Source organism: Mus caroli, unplaced genomic scaffold (genome assembly GCF_978045245.1).
Source record: "Mus caroli unplaced genomic scaffold, Mus_caroli_1 scaffold_4, whole genome shotgun sequence".
Classification (NCBI taxonomy): Eukaryota; Metazoa; Chordata; class Mammalia; order Rodentia; family Muridae; genus Mus; species Mus caroli.
The window spans coordinates 145,305,351-145,326,048 of record NW_028227259.1 but is presented as its reverse complement, the minus strand read 5'-3'; the positions used below and the strand labels follow the sequence as shown (position 1 = coordinate 145,326,048).

At 49.3% G+C, this 20,698-nt stretch overlaps 1 protein-coding gene across 1 annotated transcript in view; it reads left to right on the top strand.

The window, feature by feature from the left end:
• The window catches only part of Gna12 (G protein subunit alpha 12), a 76,472-nt gene extending 57,872 nt beyond the window's left edge, over positions 1 to 18,600 (top strand). Inside the window, exons 3-4 of the mRNA XM_021163564.3 lie at positions 14,347 to 14,397; positions 15,876 to 18,600. Coding sequence (XP_021019223.1) covers positions 14,347 to 14,397; positions 15,876 to 16,445 — 621 coding nt within the window. The 3' untranslated portion in view covers positions 16,446 to 18,600. The remainder of the gene's footprint in view (positions 1 to 14,346; positions 14,398 to 15,875) is intronic.
• Positions 18,601 to 20,698: the final 2,098 nt, after the last annotated feature.

The following is a 20,698-nucleotide window of genomic DNA, read 5'->3' as shown; positions in this document are numbered from 1 at the left end:
CATATAATAAATAAATAAATCTTTAAAAAAAAAAAGTTGTCCTCATAGGAGAGCTGGGTCTGTGGCCCCAAGTCAGGTGTTCATCTGTCCATCAGTGGAAGGTGCTAGTGACCTTGTTGCAGCAAGGCCCTGCTGGCTGGGGAGGGAGCCCTGGGTGCCTAGGCTCCTAGAGTGGGCAGAGATGGTGGCCAGAGGTTGGTTGGGAAAGCCACCTTGAAGGCACAGTCCCTGCGTGTCCCCACTTTCTCCTTGTCTGGTTTGGGAGCTCTCAGGTGACTCCTGCTAGAAAGCACTGTCCAGGTTTGTGGTTGTTCTTATGCTGATGTTCACAAAGTCACAGTGTCTCTATTGCCATTTCTTGGTGTTGGTTGATTTTGTTTGAGGGGGTGGCTTTTTACTTTGAGCTAACGTCAGGCCTAGAGAAGAGCTGCAAGAGCTATTCTGAGTGCTCCAGTGTGGTGCACCGCTGTCTGGGCCTATTCTCCTTCTTTCTTCCTGTTCCCCTTCTTCCTCCTCCCCTTCTCTCCCATCTTTCCCCTGTCATGTTTTTTGTGGTGTTTTCTAACCCTTGCAGCAACTGTAAGAATCGAGTTAAGATCTTGATAAACTTTCTAACAGGCAACAAGCTTAATTCTTCCCCATTCCGCTCTCTCGTGAGACATGGTAGAAAACGCCTTTTTTTCTCCCGTCCTCCTCTTTATTTTGTCTCAGAGACTGTCAAACTCCGAAGCCTATGATGGTCTTGAACCCTGGTGACTTTTTTTGGCTGGGCCACTGAGTGCTGATATTACAGGCTGAGCCACCACATTTGGCTCTATCTTCATCTAGGGAAGGATTCTATCTTACATGAGAAAGAATTCTGTGGGGCTGGGGAGATGGCTTGGTGGCTTAAAGCGCCCACTGCTCTTACAGAAGACACCGGTTCTTTATAGAACAGGCTTCATTTCCTCACTGCCTTGAGGAAATGGGGATCCACTTAGGGAATCCCCCGCTCCAGCAGCACAAGCTGCAGCTTTCCCCCACCTTCCTTCCCAGAGGCCCCAGAGGGAAGGACTCTCCTCTGAGGACCTTTGAAGGGAACTTGCTGGAGCTTGTCATTCCATTTAGGGCTCTTACCCAGTTTCCTTTTAATTGACATGCAGGGTCTGTTTAACTTCCTGCTGCTATTTTGTCAAATAGCTGTGGTTTAATAAAGATGCACACGGCCTGTAACAGACTGTATAATTGGAGCGTTCCTACCCTGCAAGCTGAGGCTCTGAAGTAGATCTTAGCCCTGAACCTGCACTGAGCTACTCAGGATTATTAAGCGGAGATGATTAATCCTCCTCCCAAGCAAGGCAGGAGCTGTCTTGAGTAAATAAGCAGGCTCTGTGGAAACTTTGTTCTTTTTCTTCAGTTTTTTAGAAGTGTACAATTCAAGGACTTTTCAGTAAATTTCCCCAAGTCGTGCAAACATCACCCTAAAACCATTTTAAAAACATTTCCATCACACCAGTGAGATCCATCCCACCCATGCACACTGGCCCCAGCTCCCAGCCCAGACAGTCCTTCAGCCATCTTCTGCCTGTAGACTCCCTGGGTGTTTCCTGGGTGTTTCATACAATAGCTGCCTTCTTTTTGTTGTCTTATTGTGCTGCTGTGGGGCAGGCGGAGAAGGAGACTCACCGTGCCCATGTACATGAAGAGGCCAGAGATTAATGTCACTATCCTGTCAACCCTTCATCTCTGCTTTGTGTTGTCTTGAGACAGGGTTTTGTGTAGCCCTGGCTGGTCAGGAATTCACTAAGTAGACCAAGCTGGCCTTGAACTCACAGAGATGCACCATGAGTGCTGACATTAAAGGAATGTACACCACATCTGATTCCTCCAGCTTTTTTTTTTTTTTTAAGCATTTTTCATTTTATTTATTTGGGGTGGGGGGTTGCTCTCATGTGTATCTGTGCACCATGTGTATACCTGGTACCCAAAAGATTCTAAGGGAGACCCTTGGACCCCCAGGAACTGGAGTTACAGGGAGAGGGTTGTGAGGCACCTCATAAGTGCTAGGAATGAACCCTGAGTCCTGTGTAAGAGCTGCCAGTGCTCTGAAAGCTGAGTCAACTTACTAGCCATCACTACTCCCAGCGCTGGAGTTTCAGACACACACTTCCATGCCCTGGTTTTTCCATGGGCTCTGAGGATACTTCACCTGCTGAGCCATCCCCCCAGCCGGCCCATAGATGACTGCTTTAATTTACCATTAACATGTTTGAGTTCCCTCAAGTTCTCTGTGCGTGCAATATCAGGAGGCCATGCACTTTAGTTGCTGTGTTGCATTGTGTGGATGAACGGTGTTTTCTCCACTAAGGACAGTGCTGCTGTGAACAGCTCTGTCTGGAGTTTGGACCTGGGTAATTGTGCATGCTGGGCAGGATCACCACTGAGTCCCATCCTAGCCCTCTTCTCGATGTGTATTTTGGGACAGTCTTACTCAGGTGCCCAGGCTGGCCATGAACTTGAGATCTCCCTGTCTCAGCCTTCCTAGTGACTAGGATTGCAGGCCTGAACCACGAGACCATACTGTAAGGAAGCTTTTAAATGAAGGATAAATATGGACAGTGCTCACTAAGGGCTTTATTCTTTCAGGGTGTGGTTTCTCCCTTATGTCCAGCATTATCCTGTTTTCTGTGAGAACTGGGGCCCCTTGGTAATGGTAACTTTGCTGATTGTTGTAGTGGGGTCATTCCCTGGGGAGGAGTCTGTCTAGGTAAGCATTTAGAGAGCTGTGAATGATGAACAGCAAACAAGCCTGCTATGATGTCCCCTTTCTATCCTTGCTAGTACAGACAACTGAACCTGAGAGAGAGTGCTTTGCGCATGTGCATATGGGCATGCACATTAGCATGCACACTTGCTTGTGGCTGTCCTCAGAGGCCAGAGAGGGTGTTGGATTCCCTGGAGCTAGAGTTATAGGCAGTTGTAAGTCATCTGATGTGGGCACTGTCAACCAAACTCTGGTCCTCTGGAAGAGCAGCAAGTGCTCTGGCCCCCATTCCCACCTCCTAATTTCTCAATGAGCATTCTCTTCTAAGTAAGAACCCACTGGCTATAGGGTAGAATATGACAAAAATAGTGTATCTTCCCCAGCCAGCTTCAAGAAGCCAAACTCTGATGTACCTCTATTTACCAAGCTTTGAAATTTTTCCAAAAAAACAAATCAAGTTAAATTCTCCAAAATGTGGAAAACATGTTGCTTTGAGAGACAAGTCATTGACACCTTTCAAATGTCCTCTTTGTCCAAAAAGTCCCTGCTGCTCAGGCTATGGGAAGATGACACTTCACCTGGCGCTATTCCTGCATAAACGCCTAATGTTGCTCCAAGGAGGTACCCCGAGGTGGCCTGGCAGTGGCTTCTGAGCATTCCAGACTGTGCTGTGAAGAGCCCTCTTAGTGGCCCTGCTGTCAGAGGAGCCCTAAGTCTCCATTCTTGAACAGCTGGCACATTGGTTCGGATTGGTTTGAGACAGACTCTTCCCTACATCACTCAGGAGCTCCCTGCCTTAGCCCCCCAAGAGCTGGGATTACACACACGTACCACCACTCCTGGCCCGACACCACTTCTAGAAGATGAAAAGCTAGGCCGGGCGTTTACTTCACATCCATAAAGGGGAAAAGTGGGATGTTAGCTAGGGTTTACACTCTGCTTGGTTGGCAAGTTGGTTTCATGTAAGCAGTTTCATTCATTTATTGAGTTCTTCCTGCCTGGGCCTGTGCGCTCCCCCTCCACAGGGACCTGTGTGGAAGCTGTCTGCTGGTGAAAAGCGGGCAGAACTTTGTTTATTTTGTGGGAGGGTAGTGCTAGGCGTCAGATCCAGACCTCATACATGCTGGGCAAGTGCTCCACCAAGAGCTCCATCCCAGCCCTCAGTTTGCTTTGTATTTTGACAGGAGCTTGCCATGTAGCCCAGGCTGGCTTTGAGTTTAGGGTCCTCTTGCCTCAGTCAGCTGCTGCTTCCTTCCTTCCTTCCTTCCTTCCTTCCTTCCTTCCTTCCTTCCTTCCTTCCTTCCTTCCTTCCTTCCTTCATCTTTCCTCCTGCTCTTTCATCCTAACCCCTTCTCTTCCTCCTCCTCTTCCTCTTCCTCCTCTTCCTCTTCTTCCTCCTCTTCTGCTCTGAACCAGCCTTAGACTGTGGGCCTCTTGGTGTCACCCTCCTGGTGCACATGAGTCTGGTCTGTGAGTGGCAGGTGTGTCACAGTGTTAGCCTCAGACAGTAGCCGGAGTGGATGTTTACTGTGTCAGACAAGGCCTTGACTCATCATGAGCCAAACAAGAGAAGCATCCCTCAGAGGACCATTTGTGCTGGAGCTGAGCATCTGCCATGTGAAGCTGTCACACTGGCAAGTTGGCAAGTGTGTGCTGCCATTCATGGTCAGATGAGGTCATTCTGTGTCTACATCTCCAGAGGGACATGGGAACAGCAATTCTGCTATTCACACCACTGTGCACACCACCGTGTGCAGGTGTGTGTGTGTGTGTGTGTGTGTGTGTGTGTGTGAGTGAGTGAGTTGGGGCGGGGTCTCCTAAAATCCTGATAACCTCTCATCAACAGAACATTGAAGAAGGGAGAGCCTCTGAGAAGAGGAGAAGGCAACTTCTGTTTGTTATCTCTGGTCAGGAGCCAGGAAGGAGATCTCAGCCCCTTGTCCAAGTCCAACTTGAGAGTGCTAGTTGAAGGGATGGCTTGCTGAGTCAGTGGTCCTGGGGCCACAGGCTCAGGAGCCAGAGCATCAGGCAAGAGGCAGCACAAGGGCTCTTTATGAGGAGCAGGAGGCCTGGACAGGCCCTACAGGGGAGTCTGGGCCTCCCTGCCCTCAGCCTGGCCTCCCAGCTGGCCGCAGCGCCGGGGCTGCATGGCAGAGCTTGCCTCGCCTTGCTTCAGAGAGCCCACTGCCCCCACAGCAGGAATGACTCAGTGTCTGGCAGGCAGAAGCTGCTTTGAGCCTTTTTCTTTCCCTTTTGTTCAGCCTGGAGTGGGGGAGGTCAAGGCCTTGTCATATCCAGCAGGAAGATGCTGTGACCCCTTCCCTTTGGCAAGCCTCCACCAGCTAATGGGAGGGACCGTCATAGGCCTGGCCCCTCATTGTCTTTCAACTCTGTGCCCCTGTTCTTCTCGAGAGGAGCTACTGCCCTTATTTAGATGGCCTAGTGTAGTCTGTGGGAGACACAGTTGCACTTCACTGCTGGCAGAGTCTGATCTGTAACCTTTTGTAGTCCACACATCTGTTCTCTCAGGCCATGTATGTAGTGAGGTGAAGAGTTCAGATGTGTGTGTGTGTGTTGTATGTGTTACAGAGTATATTTGTGCACGTGTGTACACATACATGTAGAAGCCAGAATGTTAACATTGGGAATTTTATTCTCTCTCTCCATCTTAGCTTTTGAGCTTAGCTTTTAAGACAAGGTCTCTCTCTCCCTCTCTCTCCCTCTCTCTCCCTCTTTCTCTCTCTCTCTCTCTCTCTCTCTCTCTCTCTCTCTCTCTCTCTCTCTCTCTTAGCTTTTAAGACAAGGTCTCCCCCTCTCTTTCTCTCTCTCTCCCTCTCTCTCTCTCTCTCTCTCTCTCTCTCTCTCTCTCTCTCTCACACACACACACACACACACACACACACACACGAGTGGGAAACTATGTGACTAAAACATCTTTCTACTCTTAACTTGCTTTTTGACTATGGCCAAATTAACATCTAAACTTTGGCTTCTTCAAATGAGAAAAAAAAGGAGATTTTACTGAACCCTGTGTGTATATGTGTGTGTATGGTGTGGTACTAGGGGTAGGGTCAGGACTTGGCATACTAGACAAGTATTCTCACACCAACCTGAATTTTCAGCCATGGCTTTGGAGACAGAGTCTCACTTGTAGTTCAAGGTAGTCTTGCACTCTTGATTCTCCTGCCTCAGTCTCCCTAGTGTTGTGACCACAGACCTGTTGTCACCACTTTTGTTAGCAGCTCCAGCTTTTCATTTGTTTGTTTGGGTTGTTGCTGGCCCAGGTTTGTTCATGTGTTCTACCTACCCCAGCCTCCTGCTTTTAATTTTACCAGCATTAAGTTTTTCTTTTCCAGTAGCCCATTCCAATAGCAAATGCTTGTTGTTAGACTAAAACAAACAAACAAACAAAAAAAAAAAACTGAAGAGCTGGGGAGCTGATAAGTACACTCGCTGTGCAAGTGCAAGGAACTGGGTTCAAATCCCTGGCACCCACATAAAAGGCCAGGTGCACCTGTGCACACAGCTGTAACCCCAGCACTACCGAGGCCAAGGCAGGCAGCTTGCTGGGGCTTGTTGGCTGCCAGCTCAATAGGAGACTCTGTCCCAGAAGAATAAGGCAGAGAGTGGTAGAGCAGGACACCTGATAGCCTCCTTGTGCATGGCATCAGAAGTTCAAGGTCAGCTTAGGCTTCAGAGCTGTTTGAGGCCAACTGGGGCTGCATGTGACTCCGTTTGTAAATTAAAAAACAGTAGCCAAAAGTTGTAAATCAAGTAACATTTAGTTGGAACTTGAGGCTGAAAGGCTGGTGTGAAAGTGTGCTTGCACACTTGCTGCTCTTGCAGAGGACTCAGGTGTAATGACCAGCACCTACAGGGTGGCTTACCACCTTCCCTAAGTCCAGTTCCAGAGGATCTGGCACCTCTTCTGGCCTCCACCGGCACCAGGCACACACACAGAGCACATACATACATACATACATACATACATACATACATACATACAGGCAAAATACTCATACACATAATCAAAGCATGTCATTTGTGAAATGGGCTGCCCGATAGATTAATGTCTGCTGATAAGTGAATTAGACTAGATGGCAGTCGTCCTGGCTGGCCTGCCTCTCAGCTTTCTCTTCCTATGGACCTCAGTGGCATAAGATAAAATAAAGAAACTTGCATAGAGTTTTCCTGCTTTTCTTCTACAATGTCACAAACCCTACCCTCACGTCAGCAGCCATCCCCAAATAAACATCCATCCTTGTCAACCTGGAGTCAGCAATAGGTTCTGGGGAGAAACTGAGGTCTGGAGAGGCAGCAGAGCCAGGCTGTCATGGAGCCTGCAGCCACAGGGTATCTGCAGAGGACTGGGGACCTGTGCGGGCCAGGCCAGAATGTGCTGGAGTGGGAAGGCTCCACAGGAGAGCACTGTGTTCTGAGGAAACTCAGGCTGCCCAGCAGCAGCGAGCAGAGCTGGGCCAGCTGCTGCATCCCTGAGGGAGAAACTAAGCTTCCCGTATAACCTGCCTGGGGAAGGAAGTGAGGATGGACTTAGGGGAGGGGCCTGAGGAGACTCCGGTCAGAGGACAGGCAGACTGTCCTGGTTTAGAGTGTGCTTGTGACTGCACCTTCACAAGTGTGCACCTCCATAGGGCTCATCAGAGATGTCTTCACATCATAAGCAGAAAGAGGTAGCACCAGTGCTGTCTGGAGGCTGGACGGGCATCTGTAGCTCTCCACTGCTGCCCACTGGGATTGGTCACTCTGAACTCTGGAACCAGTTGTGAACCAGGTCATACCCTCCATGTTGCAGGTCAACTCATAAAGTATTTGGACTTACTCAGGCTCAAGAGGAAGGGAATGGTGTGGGAATGCCAAAAAAAAAAAAAAAAAAAAAAAAAAATCTCAGAGTAGACCTGAGTAGTTTGATTTTGGTAAAAAAACAACCTCAACTAAACATGGTGGCACATGCACCCAGAAAATTGAGAGAGGGGGATCACAAGACCCAGACCAACTTGAGCTATATAGTAAAGCCCTGTGTCAAAAAAAGCCTAATAAGAACATGGGTTTGTGGGGTGGCTCTGTGGGTAAAGTGCTTGCTGCACAAGTGTGGGGACCTGAGTTCAGATCCCAGCACTGGCAGGATTAGGCAGTGCTGTTAGAGGAGGAAGGGAGCCTCCTCTTGCTGGCCAGTCTAGCCCAGTTGGTGAGCTCTAGGTTCAGTTGAGAGACTTTGTCTTAAAAAAGACAGTGGAACAAAAAAGGAAAGAAAAGGAAAAAGTAAGGTCAGAAACAATGGAAGATAGCCAAAGTTGACCTCTGGCCTCTACACAATGTTCACATCTGCACACATATGTACATACAGTGAGTCGTGATCAACTGAGTTTGTTCCAGGAAAGTAAATTGACCTAATATCAAAAACTTAACACAGGGAGGGGCTAGAGAGCTAAGTGGGTTAAAAGTGCTCGCCCTGCAAGCTACATGATCTGAGTTTGACCCTAGAACTCACAGGAGAGAGAGAGAACAAACCCATCTAACCTACACACACCTGCATATGCATGAACACACAACAACAATAATAAGCTAAAAATAATGAAATGTATAAGTAATTCTCACACCCTGGACAACAAGATTTGGCCTGAAAGCATGTATACATTTTAGAAGTAGCCACGTAGCTCTGTACCATACCTGATATTAAAAACACTAGTGAAGACTTGGAGTAAATCTCATAAATACTGCAACCTCCAGCCAGCAGAGCCACTGTCCTGACAAAGTACTTAATTCCTTTATCTTTCTTGTGTCTATCGCCTAAGTATTGCTAACTGGCAAACTGCTTGCGCCTGGGCCAGCTCCTTAGCATCCACCTTCTTTGGCATCTGTAGCTGTCGGACAGTGGCACCTGCGTCTCCTGTTGCAGCAAGTTGTTAACAGCCGAAGGCCTCAGCTGCTGTGTGGCTCGTAGGAAGCAAGCTGTGAGTGTTAGGGAGGTTTGGATTTGCTTATTCTATTTTTTTTTTTGGGGGGGGGGGTTGCTTATTCTTATCTTTGCAGCTGGACCTCTCTGTGTATCCCAGGCTGGGTTGGAATGCCCCTGTCTCAGTGTCTTAGTCTTCCCAAGAGCTGGCATTGTTGATGTGTGCCTCTATGCCTGGCTTATCTATTAATTTTTATAGCTAGTGTTGAGTGTAGCTTTGCCTGTGTTTTAACTTTATGTGTATGAATACTTGTAAGGCCCTGGTAAGTACATGGTGGCACATGTTGTAATCCCAGCACTCTGAGAACTGGAGGCCACCCTGGGCTACATGTGATCCTGAAAAAGACAGAGGTGGGGAGAGAAATGTTACTAGCTGGGTGTGGTCACGTGTTTTTGTGAGTTTGAAGCCAGCCTGCCACCACCACCCTTCCCCAAAAAGAAGTTCTTACCCTGACTTGTTAGGCAAATGTTACAGTTTTGCTTTTTTTTTTTTTTTTTTTTTCTGAGATGTGTTATGTTAATGGTAGGACTGTCCACTGAACTTAGAGTGGATGTGGTTACTTTTACACTGGGCACCAGGCTCTTCAGGTAGGCTCCAGTCTCTGAGACTTGCTCAGGGTCCAAATTATCTTCCTACCAATAACAAGTCAGCCACCGCTTGCTCATCACCTCTCACTTGTGAAGAGTGTCAGGGTGTTATTGCTCTGATGGCCGCACTAGGTAGGTAGGTAGGTAGGTAGGTAGGTAGGTAGGTAGGTAGGTGAGAGGGGGAGGAGGGGGGGAGAGAGAGAGAGAGAATTGGAGGCTGACCTTGAATTCAGAGATCTCTTTGCCTCTGCCTCCTGAAGACTGGATTAAAGGTGTGTGTCGCAATACCTGGCTTTCTTTTAAAAATGTTTTTGAAAGTTTATTTAAGTGTGTGTGTCTGAGAGAGAGAGATTACCTATATTATATACATATATGTGTGTATATACATAGATATGTATATGTATATTATTATTGGCTTTGAAAATGTTCTCTGAGCTAAGCCTGGTAGCACAGGCCTGTCATCCCAGCTACTCTGGAAGCTGAGACAGGACGCTTGCAAGATCTAGGCTAGCCTGAGCAATTTGCCTGGAGCCTGTTCAAAATGAAAACTATAGAGGGCTGGGACTGGGCCTTTGCAGTAGATTCTTGGGTAGCATTCGAAGATGAGGCTCTAGATCCAATCCGAGGCTGTGGCTGGGGGTAGGGAGTTTACTCGGTGTTTGTTTGTTTGTTTGTTTGTTTGTTTGTTTGTTTGTTTGTTTGAAACAGGGTCTTTCTATGTAGCTCTGACCATCCTGGAACTCACTCTGTAACCAGGCTGGCCTCAAATTCAGAGATCCACCTGCCTCTGCCTCCTAAGTTGCTGGGATTACAGGTGTGTGAGTCACCACTGCCCAGCTCCGGGTTTTCATATCTTAACACAAGGATTGTTGGAGGCTTGAACTACTGAGTGTTTTGGTTTCCAAGTCTTTGCTTTATTTGGGAATGGGGTAAAAATCCAGGGGCTTTCCAGACAGAGCTGAAGAAACAGGTGCTGACTCACAGCTAGAACTTCCCAGCAGACGATTGGGTTTGCTGATTGTTTATTAGGAGCTAAATAAGCCAGTGGGTGTGTGTAGGTCCTTCTCTCTGCTTGGGGGTGTCTACACAGGTACTAGACAGTGGACAGTTTGGGGTCATTAAACTAGGAAAGGGGAAATGTCTAGCATAATCAGCCTTGGAAAGTACACATTGAACTGACAAAATGGCTCAGTAGGTAAAGGTGCCACTCAGGCCCTGGAGCCAACTCCTGATTGTTGTTTATCTTTCTTTCTTTCTCTCTCTCTCTCTCTCTCTCTCTCTCTCTCTCTCTCTCTCTCACACACACACACACACACACACACACATACACACGCGCGACGCACGCGCGCGCGCGTTAAGAAAGCCAGACATTGTAACACACACCTTTAATCCAGCTTTCAGGAGGCAGAGGCAAAGAGATCTCTGAATTCAAGGTCAGCCTGGTCTACATAGTGAATTACAGAAGCCAGAGCTATATGGTGAGACACTGACTCAAAAAACAACAACAAAAAAGAGTCTCTAAAGTGTTTTAAAGAGGTAAAGACGTGTGTCTTTATGCAGTAACCAGGACCTCTGAGGCTCGAGGCACAACTCCTTCCCATGCATGGCTGGATAACTACAGCCACAGTGTAGCAACTGAGAGCCACAGATGCCTTTCCTCAGGTAATGTAGCACCGAGTCCAGGTGTCATCTGTGCCCTCATCTAGGTGTGTGACTGACATTGCCATGTTCTTTTAGCTGCCAGTAAAAGACCTTTCTCAGCTGTTCCTCGGTACCCAACACCCTTGATGAAGGCCTCCAAAGCCCTTGTACACACCACTGTGCTGTCTCACCAACCCTGAGTCACTACTGCACTGAGTAGGGACTCTCCTTCCTCCTGCTGATGCTACCACCTAAGCTAGGGAACGGAAATGTCTAACACTCGTCAGCCTTGAAAACATACACACTGCTCCCAACCATGAGACACCCTGGTCAGAGGAGGGCACAGTGTTCCTGAGGATGACACCCAAGACTGTCGTTCAGCCTTTGCCTTCATGCACACTCACACACACACATGTACACACACACACACACTCACGCACCTAAAACCCCATATAAGGACTCCTCCTTCCTTCTGCTTATGCTACTGTCTGAGTAGAACTAACAGGGAGTGGCCTAGGCTGTGAGCTGTCACCCCTGCCCAGCCTGCTGGGATGACATGGTGGAGCCACTGTGATCCAGTAGCTTCCTGCCTTTGTGTTGAGGGAGGAGACGGGACCAGGAGAGGGAAACTCAGCACAGGGGCTTGACCCTCTTGGTCTCTTGAAACGCCGTCCTTGCAAGCCGGGTGGGACAGCTCTGTGAGGGGCACAGGTTGCCTGGAGAGGTGAGAACTCATTTCTGAGCCTTGGGTGCCTCTTCCCACCTCAGAGCTTGGCTGCCAACCACCAGGGCTGCCTTTGCTGCTTATTGTGGGGGCTGATGCAGGGAAACTTGAGTGCTGCTGTCCCTAGAACAGAATCCTCTCCTTTGAATCATCCCTGTGACCTTCCCTCCACTGCAGGAAGGAAGTGACTGTTCACCTCTTCCTCTGGGCCATCTGGGACAAGGGACAGAGAAACAGACAAACAAGAGCTGGGCTCTGTGTGTACATCTGCTGTCTCAGCACAGAGAAGGCTGAGGCAAGAGGATCACGAGTTGAGGCTAGCCTAGGCTGCATCATAAGACCTATCTCAGAGGTTTTAAAACTAGAACAACAAAAAATAAACCACACTTAGAGGCTGATGGCCCCTGTTCTCAACCTTTTGTCAGAAAGTCATAAGCTATAATGGGTGCCCTGTCATGGCCTGAAGACCCACTTGTGATATGGCCTGGGTGGCAGTGTATTTGCCTCACAAGCATGCAGACCTGAGTTTGAGCCCCAGAACCCACATAGGAAGCCATGTGGTGGCACATGTTTGTAATCCCAGCATCTGTAGGCAAAGACAGGAGGAACTCTGGGGTGCATTGCCAGTTAGCCTAGTTGGTTATCTCTAGACCACTGAGGAGCCCTGTGTCAGAGAATGACTCCCGAGACTGTCTTTTGCGCCACACACACACACACACACACACGCAGGAAGGGGGCATACAGGCATGTGCATGCATGCACATCATACACGCATCAGACAAAAGAAAAATTTTTGTTTCAGTGCCATCTTGTTGCACGTGTGTGTGACCTTGCTTTTGTACACTTCTGTGAGACTGTACAAAGTGAAGGCAGCAGGTGAGCCCAGGCCTACTGTCACCTGTCAGAGGAAGGCTCTTGTGGAATTTAGAGAGCTATACTCTTTGTGATTCATGGAGGAATTGTTTTCCAGCCTTCAGCTTTCTTTCCCCTTCCCCTTTCCCTTCCTCCATTTATTTTGTGTGTGCATGCACATAGGAACATGCATGCTATGACACACATGTAGAGTTAGAGGACAACCTTGTGGAGTCAGTTCTCAGTTTCTGCCTACATAGGACTCAGGTATCAAACTCAGGTTGTCAGCCTTTGCAGCAAGTGTGCTTACCACTGGGCCATCTGGCCAGCCTAGCCTTTGATTTCTAACGGAAGCCTCGTGTGCTGTTTTCATCGCACTCCTTTCATCACACTCCATGTTGCTCCCTCTCTCTAGGTTGTTGGTGACCTAGAAGCCTGACTCCTCTCTGGCCCTGTGAGTGCCACTGCATTCAGTTACCCAGCATGCCTAGAGGGCAGGGCCATGAGTGCTGCACACAGGGATGGGCACTGGCCCTTCAGTGGCTCAGTTTGTGTCCAGCAGGAGATTCATCTCAGAGATTCTCCTCGTTCTGTATCATGAATCATACAGAGGCGTCTAGAAGCTAGATTGCCCGTCTTTCCTTGTCCCCTCTCCTCAGGACTTAGTGTCTTTACAGACAGCACCTGAAGCCCTTGGGCCATGTGTGTCAGAGGCAAAACTGTGCCCGGGCCAGGATTTTACTTCTCGCCCCAGCCCTTGCTGCTGGTGTGGCCTGGAGACAGGATCCACCATCTGCTCCAGAGGGCTGCAGGAAGGAAGCACATGAAAAAGTCTTTAGCTCTGGGCTACAGTGTGGGCATGATGGCCTTGGGCTTTGCTTGTTCTAAGTCAGGGTCTTTCCTATCTCAGGCCAGCCTCACACTGGCACTGCAGCTAAGAGAGCCCTGGAACTCCTGATCCTCCTGCCTCCCCTTCCCAGGTGATAGGACTGCTGGTGTACACAGCAGCCAGTTTGTGTAGTGCTCTGGGGGCCTCAGCCTGCATCCTCTACAAACACTCTAGCAACCGAGCCGCAGCTCCAGCCTCAAACCCGGTGCTTGGTTGGTTTGTCTGTTTCTCTTCCTTTTTTTAAGTTGTGGAGTTTGGGAGTTATTTTTGCTTGATTGTTTTGTTTTTCTGAAACAGGGTGTTGCTCTATAAGCCTACCTAGATTGGTATTCCCTCTGTAGCCCAAGTTGGCCCAGAACTTGTGATAATCCTCCTGTCTCAGCTTCCTAAGAGCTGGGATTATAGATGTGTATCACCGCACCTGGGTTATTCTTTAAATCACATGTGCTTTCCATTGCTGTGGCCTAGAGCGGCTTGGGGAAGGAAAGGGTTTTTCTGGCTTACATTTCACATCACAGTCCATCACTGAGAGACAGCAAGGCAGGAACTCAGGCAGAGGCCATGGAGGAGCGCTGCCCACTGCCTCACTTCTTGTTTGCTCGTCGACCTTTTTTGTACAACCGAAGGACCACCTTCCCGGGGTGGTGTCAGCCACAGTGAGCCCAGTGCCCCCACAGCAATCATGAATTAAGAAAATGCCTGTAGGCCAACCTCACGCAGAAACTCCCCAGTTGATAACCTCTCTTCCTATGTGATGAGTTAACAAGAACAACAAGAACAAAGCAGTACCCAGCCAGTCTCGCCTTCTTAGACTTTGCTTTCCTGTTTGCACAGCAGAATGGCCCTGCCCACTCTGCCCCCTAGTCCTGCCCTTTCATCTGTTACTCGGGCTTCCTCCATCAAACCTGAGCTGTGACTGTCTTTCTTTACAACAGGGTGAATCAGTGAAGTACTTCCTGGATAACTTGGACCGGATTGGCCAGCTGGTGAGTAGCCCACCTCTTCCTGCTACCGCAGTCCACTATCCAGGGTTAGAAAACCGGATGTGGAGACCAAAGCAGACAAGGGGCTCCAGTGGGCCAGCTGTCACATAGTTCCTATGAATTGTGCCATCTGCCACGTCCCTGCTCGATTCTACACACCTGCGCTTAGGAGAGAAATTACCCTGACAGAATGGCTTCCCCCCAGTCCCTGTGAGAAACACAGGAGCCCTGGCTAGAGCCAGAGGAGGCATTCCTGCCCCTTGTTGTGGTAGAGAAGTTCTAGCATATGCCAAGGCCCACAGTATGATGACGCGGCCATCATTCACAAGCTGCCTGCCTGCCAGAAGTGCCTACCTCTGTTGTCACTGTCTCCTTAGTTTCAGGTCTAGATGTGCTGGAAGGCCAGCACTCAGCAGGCCTGTGCAGGAGCATCGAGGCTTAGAGGCTAGCCTGGGAGACCTGTCTCAGTAAAACGTAAAAATACAGTGAGTGCACTACCATTCATCGTGCTCCTTCCTGAAAGACTAGCAGAGCCCTCCCCCAACACACACACACTGCCACCAGCACCCAGGCACTGTGGAGACTTCCCCCATCACCTGGTGAATTTGCCTTGGTGATTGTTGCTTTTGTAACATTTTGGACTGACATCCTAATGAGCCCAGTCATCACTGGGTAGGGTCACTGAAATGTCCGTCAGTCTGCAGATTGTTTCCTCCCTGCTGTTTCCCCCTTTGATTTACTGATTGGGGTAGACATCCATCTGAGTGTCTCCCTGGATCTCACTGTTCTAGCCTCATAGAGTGATGGACAGATACCTTCTGCCCCTGTGACATGAGTGGACAGGTATACTGGTCCCCAAGGCCTTCAAAATGCATGATTAAAGGGCTTTGAGAATTGCCACAGCTAGGACCTGATGGAGTGGCTCCGTGGGAGAGCACCTGCCTGGACCTCCCCAGTGGGAAGTTGGGGTGTGGCTCAGTGTAAAGCATGCAAGAGGCTCTGTGTTTTGTCTTCAGTACCAAAAAAAGTAAAGTTTCCAAGGCACACACACTAAATATCTCATAGGCTTCGCTTAGATCAGATTACACAACCTCAGTTAGTCAGTGGGAAGGTTTTAGAATATACATGCTCTGGAAGCAAGAAAAACAAACGATATGTATAATATAGAAACAAATGAAGAGGATTTTTAATTTCTTCTAGTGAAGAAGACTGGATGAGATTTTACATGAGACCCAACTGAAGGTTCTGACCATCCTGTCTCAAGCTTGTATTCATTAAGAAATGAGGTGTTCAGTCCTGTTATTTTGTTGCAAGATGGATTTAAAGTTCTGTCAGTGAGACTTGCTTTTTACTTTTGGTTAAATGTTCTTGCACAGGTCCCTGTGTCTTTGCCCTGCAGTCTGTCTCTCTGCCAGCTTCCCTGTGCTCATCCTTCCTGGCTTCCTTCCTTCTCAAATGTCTCCCTTCCTCATGTTTTCCAGAACTACTTCCCCAGTAAGCAAGACATCCTGCTGGCTAGAAAGGCCACCAAGGGAATCGTGGAACATGACTTCGTTATAAAGAAAATCCCATTTAAGATGGTGGATGTGGGCGGCCAGAGGTCACAGCGCCAGAAGTGGTTCCAGTGCTTCGACGGGATCACCTCTATCCTGTTCATGGTGTCCTCGAGCGAGTACGACCAGGTCCTCATGGAGGACAGGCGCACCAACCGCCTGGTGGAGTCCATGAACATCTTCGAGACCATTGTCAACAACAAGCTCTTCTTCAACGTCTCCATCATCCTCTTCCTCAACAAGATGGACCTCCTGGTGGAGAAGGTGAAGTCTGTGAGCATTAAGAAGCACTTCCCAGATTTCAAGGGTGACCCTCACCGGCTGGAGGACGTCCAGCGCTACCTGGTGCAGTGCTTCGACAGGAAGCGCAGGAACCGCAGCAAGCCCCTGTTCCACCACTTCACCACCGCCATAGACACCGAGAACATCCGCTTCGTGTTTCATGCTGTGAAGGACACGATCCTGCAGGAGAACCTGAAGGACATCATGCTGCAGTGAGAGACAGCCCCTCTGCTGGCCTCTCGGCCTCTGGGGCTGTGGCCGCCCACGTGGCTCTGGTGGACCTGCAGTGGGCATCTGGAATCCACACCATCTAATACCTGGCTCAAGAGTGCTGGACTACCAGCCACACCAGCGAGCTCTGGGCAAGAGGACGCGGGAGTGTCAGTGATAGCTACTGAATCGGGGACTGTGAGACTACTGAATCCACACCATCGCTCTGCTGTTGATCTGTAAAACCTGGGGACACAGCTTTCTCCTCTCTACAGAAACTCTTTCTTGTTGACACAGTTAACCAAGGTTCAGGTGTGCGCAGACACACACGTGCTCTCATTAATGACAGAAACCCAACCCCAGCTGGCCTTGCAGCCGGCTCTCCCCTCTGCCGTGCAGGTTCTCACTGAGACACACTAACTCGGGAGCTTGGCCTCACATTAGGCTGTAGAAGAGCATGTGATGCTGCTAAGCTCACAGTGTCCAAGCTCAGGCCTCAGTGCCACCTCCCAGAGTGAACACACCACCTTTAGCATTGTGCCAACACCCTCCGAGTCTCTGTGCTAAGGCACATCAGGATGAGCAAAGGCGCAGACGGGCTCAGGTGTCCACACTCCCCACTGTAGAGAAAGAACCTGCTTTAGTGCCCAGGAGACACTCACCATGTCTCCATGCCCATCGGGCCACAGTGTACAAAGGTGGCCCCTGTGCAGCTCTGGCTAGCCTGTGCACACATAGTGGTGCTCTCTACTCCTTCACCTGTCCCTCCACAGCCCATGGCAGAGACACATAACCAAGTGGCCTTGTAGGTTGCCTTACTTGACAGTTGGTGGCATGTAGCATCCCCTGTGCTGGGCTCTGAAGGTGGACCAGAGATGCTCTGCAACTCTAGAGCATCTTCTTGCCTCGGCTGCTTGGTGGGCCCCAGCCAGCAGCCTTCAGGAGCAGCCCTGGGCTCTGCACACCACCCTCACCATTGCCTTCACACAGTGCGCTCTGATCTCAGGGTGGCTGGCAGGCCACATGGTCGCTGTGCACACAAAGCCAGCCGGCACCCTGCTGGCCCTGGTCCATGAGGGTGCAGAAGGCCGGTACATCAGCACAACCTGCTAAGCCCTGGCCTGGCCTGGCCAGCCTCCTGGCAGGTGTCGCACTGTTTTACAGTATATTGCATTCCAGACCTGCCCCTCTGTACATTAGTGACTTTCTGGGAGCTGGGGTGTGGCTCATAACTTTCCCCCAAGTGTTCTTTGGCTCACTAACACCTCTAAGGGCCCTGTCTGCAACCAAACTGCTCCTGACACTTGATCCCTGTTACATCCTGGTCTTGGCTCATTTCAGCCACCAGACATGTAGGATTTGTGGAGTAGATGCTAGGCCAGGAGACAGGCTGGGACCGCTTCTTAGAGCCCTCGTTATTGCAGTGCTCTGACTGGGAAATAGCCGTCAGTCTCTCGCTCACTTGTTCTTGCTCTCTGTGCTCAATGGTGTGTATCAGTGCTTGCTGGGCTTCTGGCTCTTTCCTGTGGAGAGAGAGCAGCCGTTCTGCCTGCCTCACCAAGTCTTCACAAGCCGAGGGGATGTGGCCAGGTTAGGACCAGCAGCCAGCAACCTTTCAGGGCTCCCTCACCAGGTGCCCTGTGGATCTGTCAGTGCTGAAACCCCAAACAGACCTGTTCCCAGCAGCTGCTGGGGGCCACTGTGACCGAGGTGAGTGTGGGGTTGCCAGGAGAGCGCTGTCCCTCTGACAGACTGACCGTTTGTACCAGTCACTTTGAAAGCCAGAAGGCAGCATGTGAGTAGCAAGATGTGAACTTGAGCTAGCTGAGCAGAACGCAGGTGGATGGGCAGAGGCCCACCACCCTGGCGAGCTGAGGCTGGCTGTGTCCTTTCTGCTGGGACACCCCTCCTCTGTGGTCTGTGAAGTGGTGCAATCGGAAGACCAGGCTGGAGTCATTTACAAGTTTCTCCACGTAGATTGTAGTCAGGTTTCTCCCAGACCTTAGGCGTTTGTAATTTTTTTTTTTTTAATTTTAATTTCACTGTTACCCTTGACTATTGTCCTTTCTGTTGCAGTGATGGAGAAGCAGGAGGTGTTTGTGCCTCATCTATTACTGCAAAAAAAATTAAATAAATGTAACAATAAACGTGATAAAAACCAGTCCGCTGCCTGCCTGGCATGTTAGAGAGTGGGCACGGGGTGGGGCATTGTGAAACGCACTCTTTATCTCTGTTCAGAGATTATTTCAAAGTTCCTGACTCACTCTGTGATGTATACAGGTCACTAGGATTTCTAGTCCTGTGATTCCCCTACTTTGAGAAGATAAAAAAAATAATAACAAAAAAAAAAATCTGAGGCGATCCCTCGGTCAGAAACATGCTTTGCATACAAGCATGAGGCCCAGGGTTTGACTCCCAGGCAGGACCCACATCAAAATCCATAAAAATCCAAGTGTGGTGCATGCAGAGGGCAGGCCCCCAAGGAAACCTTCACATACACACACACACAGAAATAGCACTGTCCAGCCAAGCTGATGGGTTGTGACTGGCCAGCTCAGGGCTCTGGAACCACTTCGGTTTGTTAGGGTTTCACCAGAGCAGTAGCCCAGGGCCACCTGCTCCCCACTTAACACCATGTGGACACTGACTGGGTGGGTCTGGCTTGAAGATTTGAGCTTTACACCTCTAGGTGTTGGTGTGAGTTCTTGGTTTTCCTTTGCTTAATATAAAACTCAGGAGCTGGAGAGGTGGCTCAGCAGTTAACAGTACGGACTGCTCTTCCAAAGAGCCTGAGTTCAATTCCCAGCAACCTCGTGGTAGCTCACAGCCATCTGTAAAGGGATGTGATGCCCTCTTCTGGTGTGTCTGAAGACAGCTGCTGGTACTCACATACATAAATCTTTAAAAAAACAAAACAAAATTCAGGTTTACCACTCAATGCCAACATTCACTTGCTCATTTTCCATCCCCAAAGCACAGCCTCCTTCAATTTGAAGATTCACCTGTTCATTGCAAATTTTAACTCCACATACCTGAGCCTGGCAGGTCAGAGAGCCATCACAAATGTCTTTTTTTCAATGAAAGTCTCCAAATCACATGATCTGTATACATACATTAAAATGCAGCCTTACCCAGGCACAGTGGTCTTAGGAGGTAGAAGCAGAAGGAGCATTCAAAGCCAGCCTGGGATGCACAGGACTCGGTCTCAGCAATAAGCACACACAAGGGGCCAGGGACATGGGATATGTAACAACAGCCCTTACTGCACAAACATTAGGACTCAAGTTCAAATCTCTGGCACCCACATAAAATGTCAAGTTGCATAGCCTTGTAAGTAGCACTGTGGAGGACAGAGAGGAGAGTCACTCGTGCTTGCTGACCACCTGTGTCACTCCTAGTGAGAAACCCTGCCACAAAAAAATGGGCAAAGCGTGATCAGGCAGGATGCTACGTCCATCCTCTGGCCTCTGCTTAGGCACATAGATACACACACACACCCACGCTAAATAACATAGGAGTTACTTGCTTCACAGAGACACCAGGAACCAGCCAAGTGCTGCATGAGTTGATTGTAGTGGAGGCTTTTGCCACACCGTGTGGTTTGTTGGGGGAAAAAAAAATACAGGCTCCAGCCTGTGCCAGCAGCACCATGAGCAATGCCAAGCAGTGTGGTGGTTAGGGGCTTCCTTTTCTAGCCCTGGTGCTGGTGGGCATAGTAAAGGGTGTTGTTCCCGCCTGCCACCTTGGCACCTTCTCACCAGCAATAGATTTGCTTTATTTCTTTGATGAATATGATTCTAGCCATTCGCCATCTTTACAGAGCTGTGCCACAGGACTGGGGGGGGGGGAGGGTGTCTCAGTAACTGACTTTTTTATTTAGTCGTTAGTGTGGTGGTTAGTTTTAATTCTCAACTGCCTGAATCTAGAGTCACTTGGGAAGAGTCTCAAGGGACTGTCCGGATACAGTTGGCCTGTGGGCAATCTATTAGGTGACAGGGTCTCTACTGAAGATGGGGTTGAACTGGCAGCCCGCAAATCTCAGAAATCCTCCTGTCTTCCCTCCCCATCCACAGCGCTGAGCTTACATGTATAACTGACCATATGTGGATTTTTATGTGGGTGCTCAGGATTTAAACTCAGGTCTTCATGCTTGAATAGACAGTCTCATGAATCCCGCGGTGGCCTCTAATTATCGGTTACTGGGCAGCTGAGGGTGGCCTTGAGTTTATGTTGGTCCTCTTGCCTCAATCTCCTTGGTG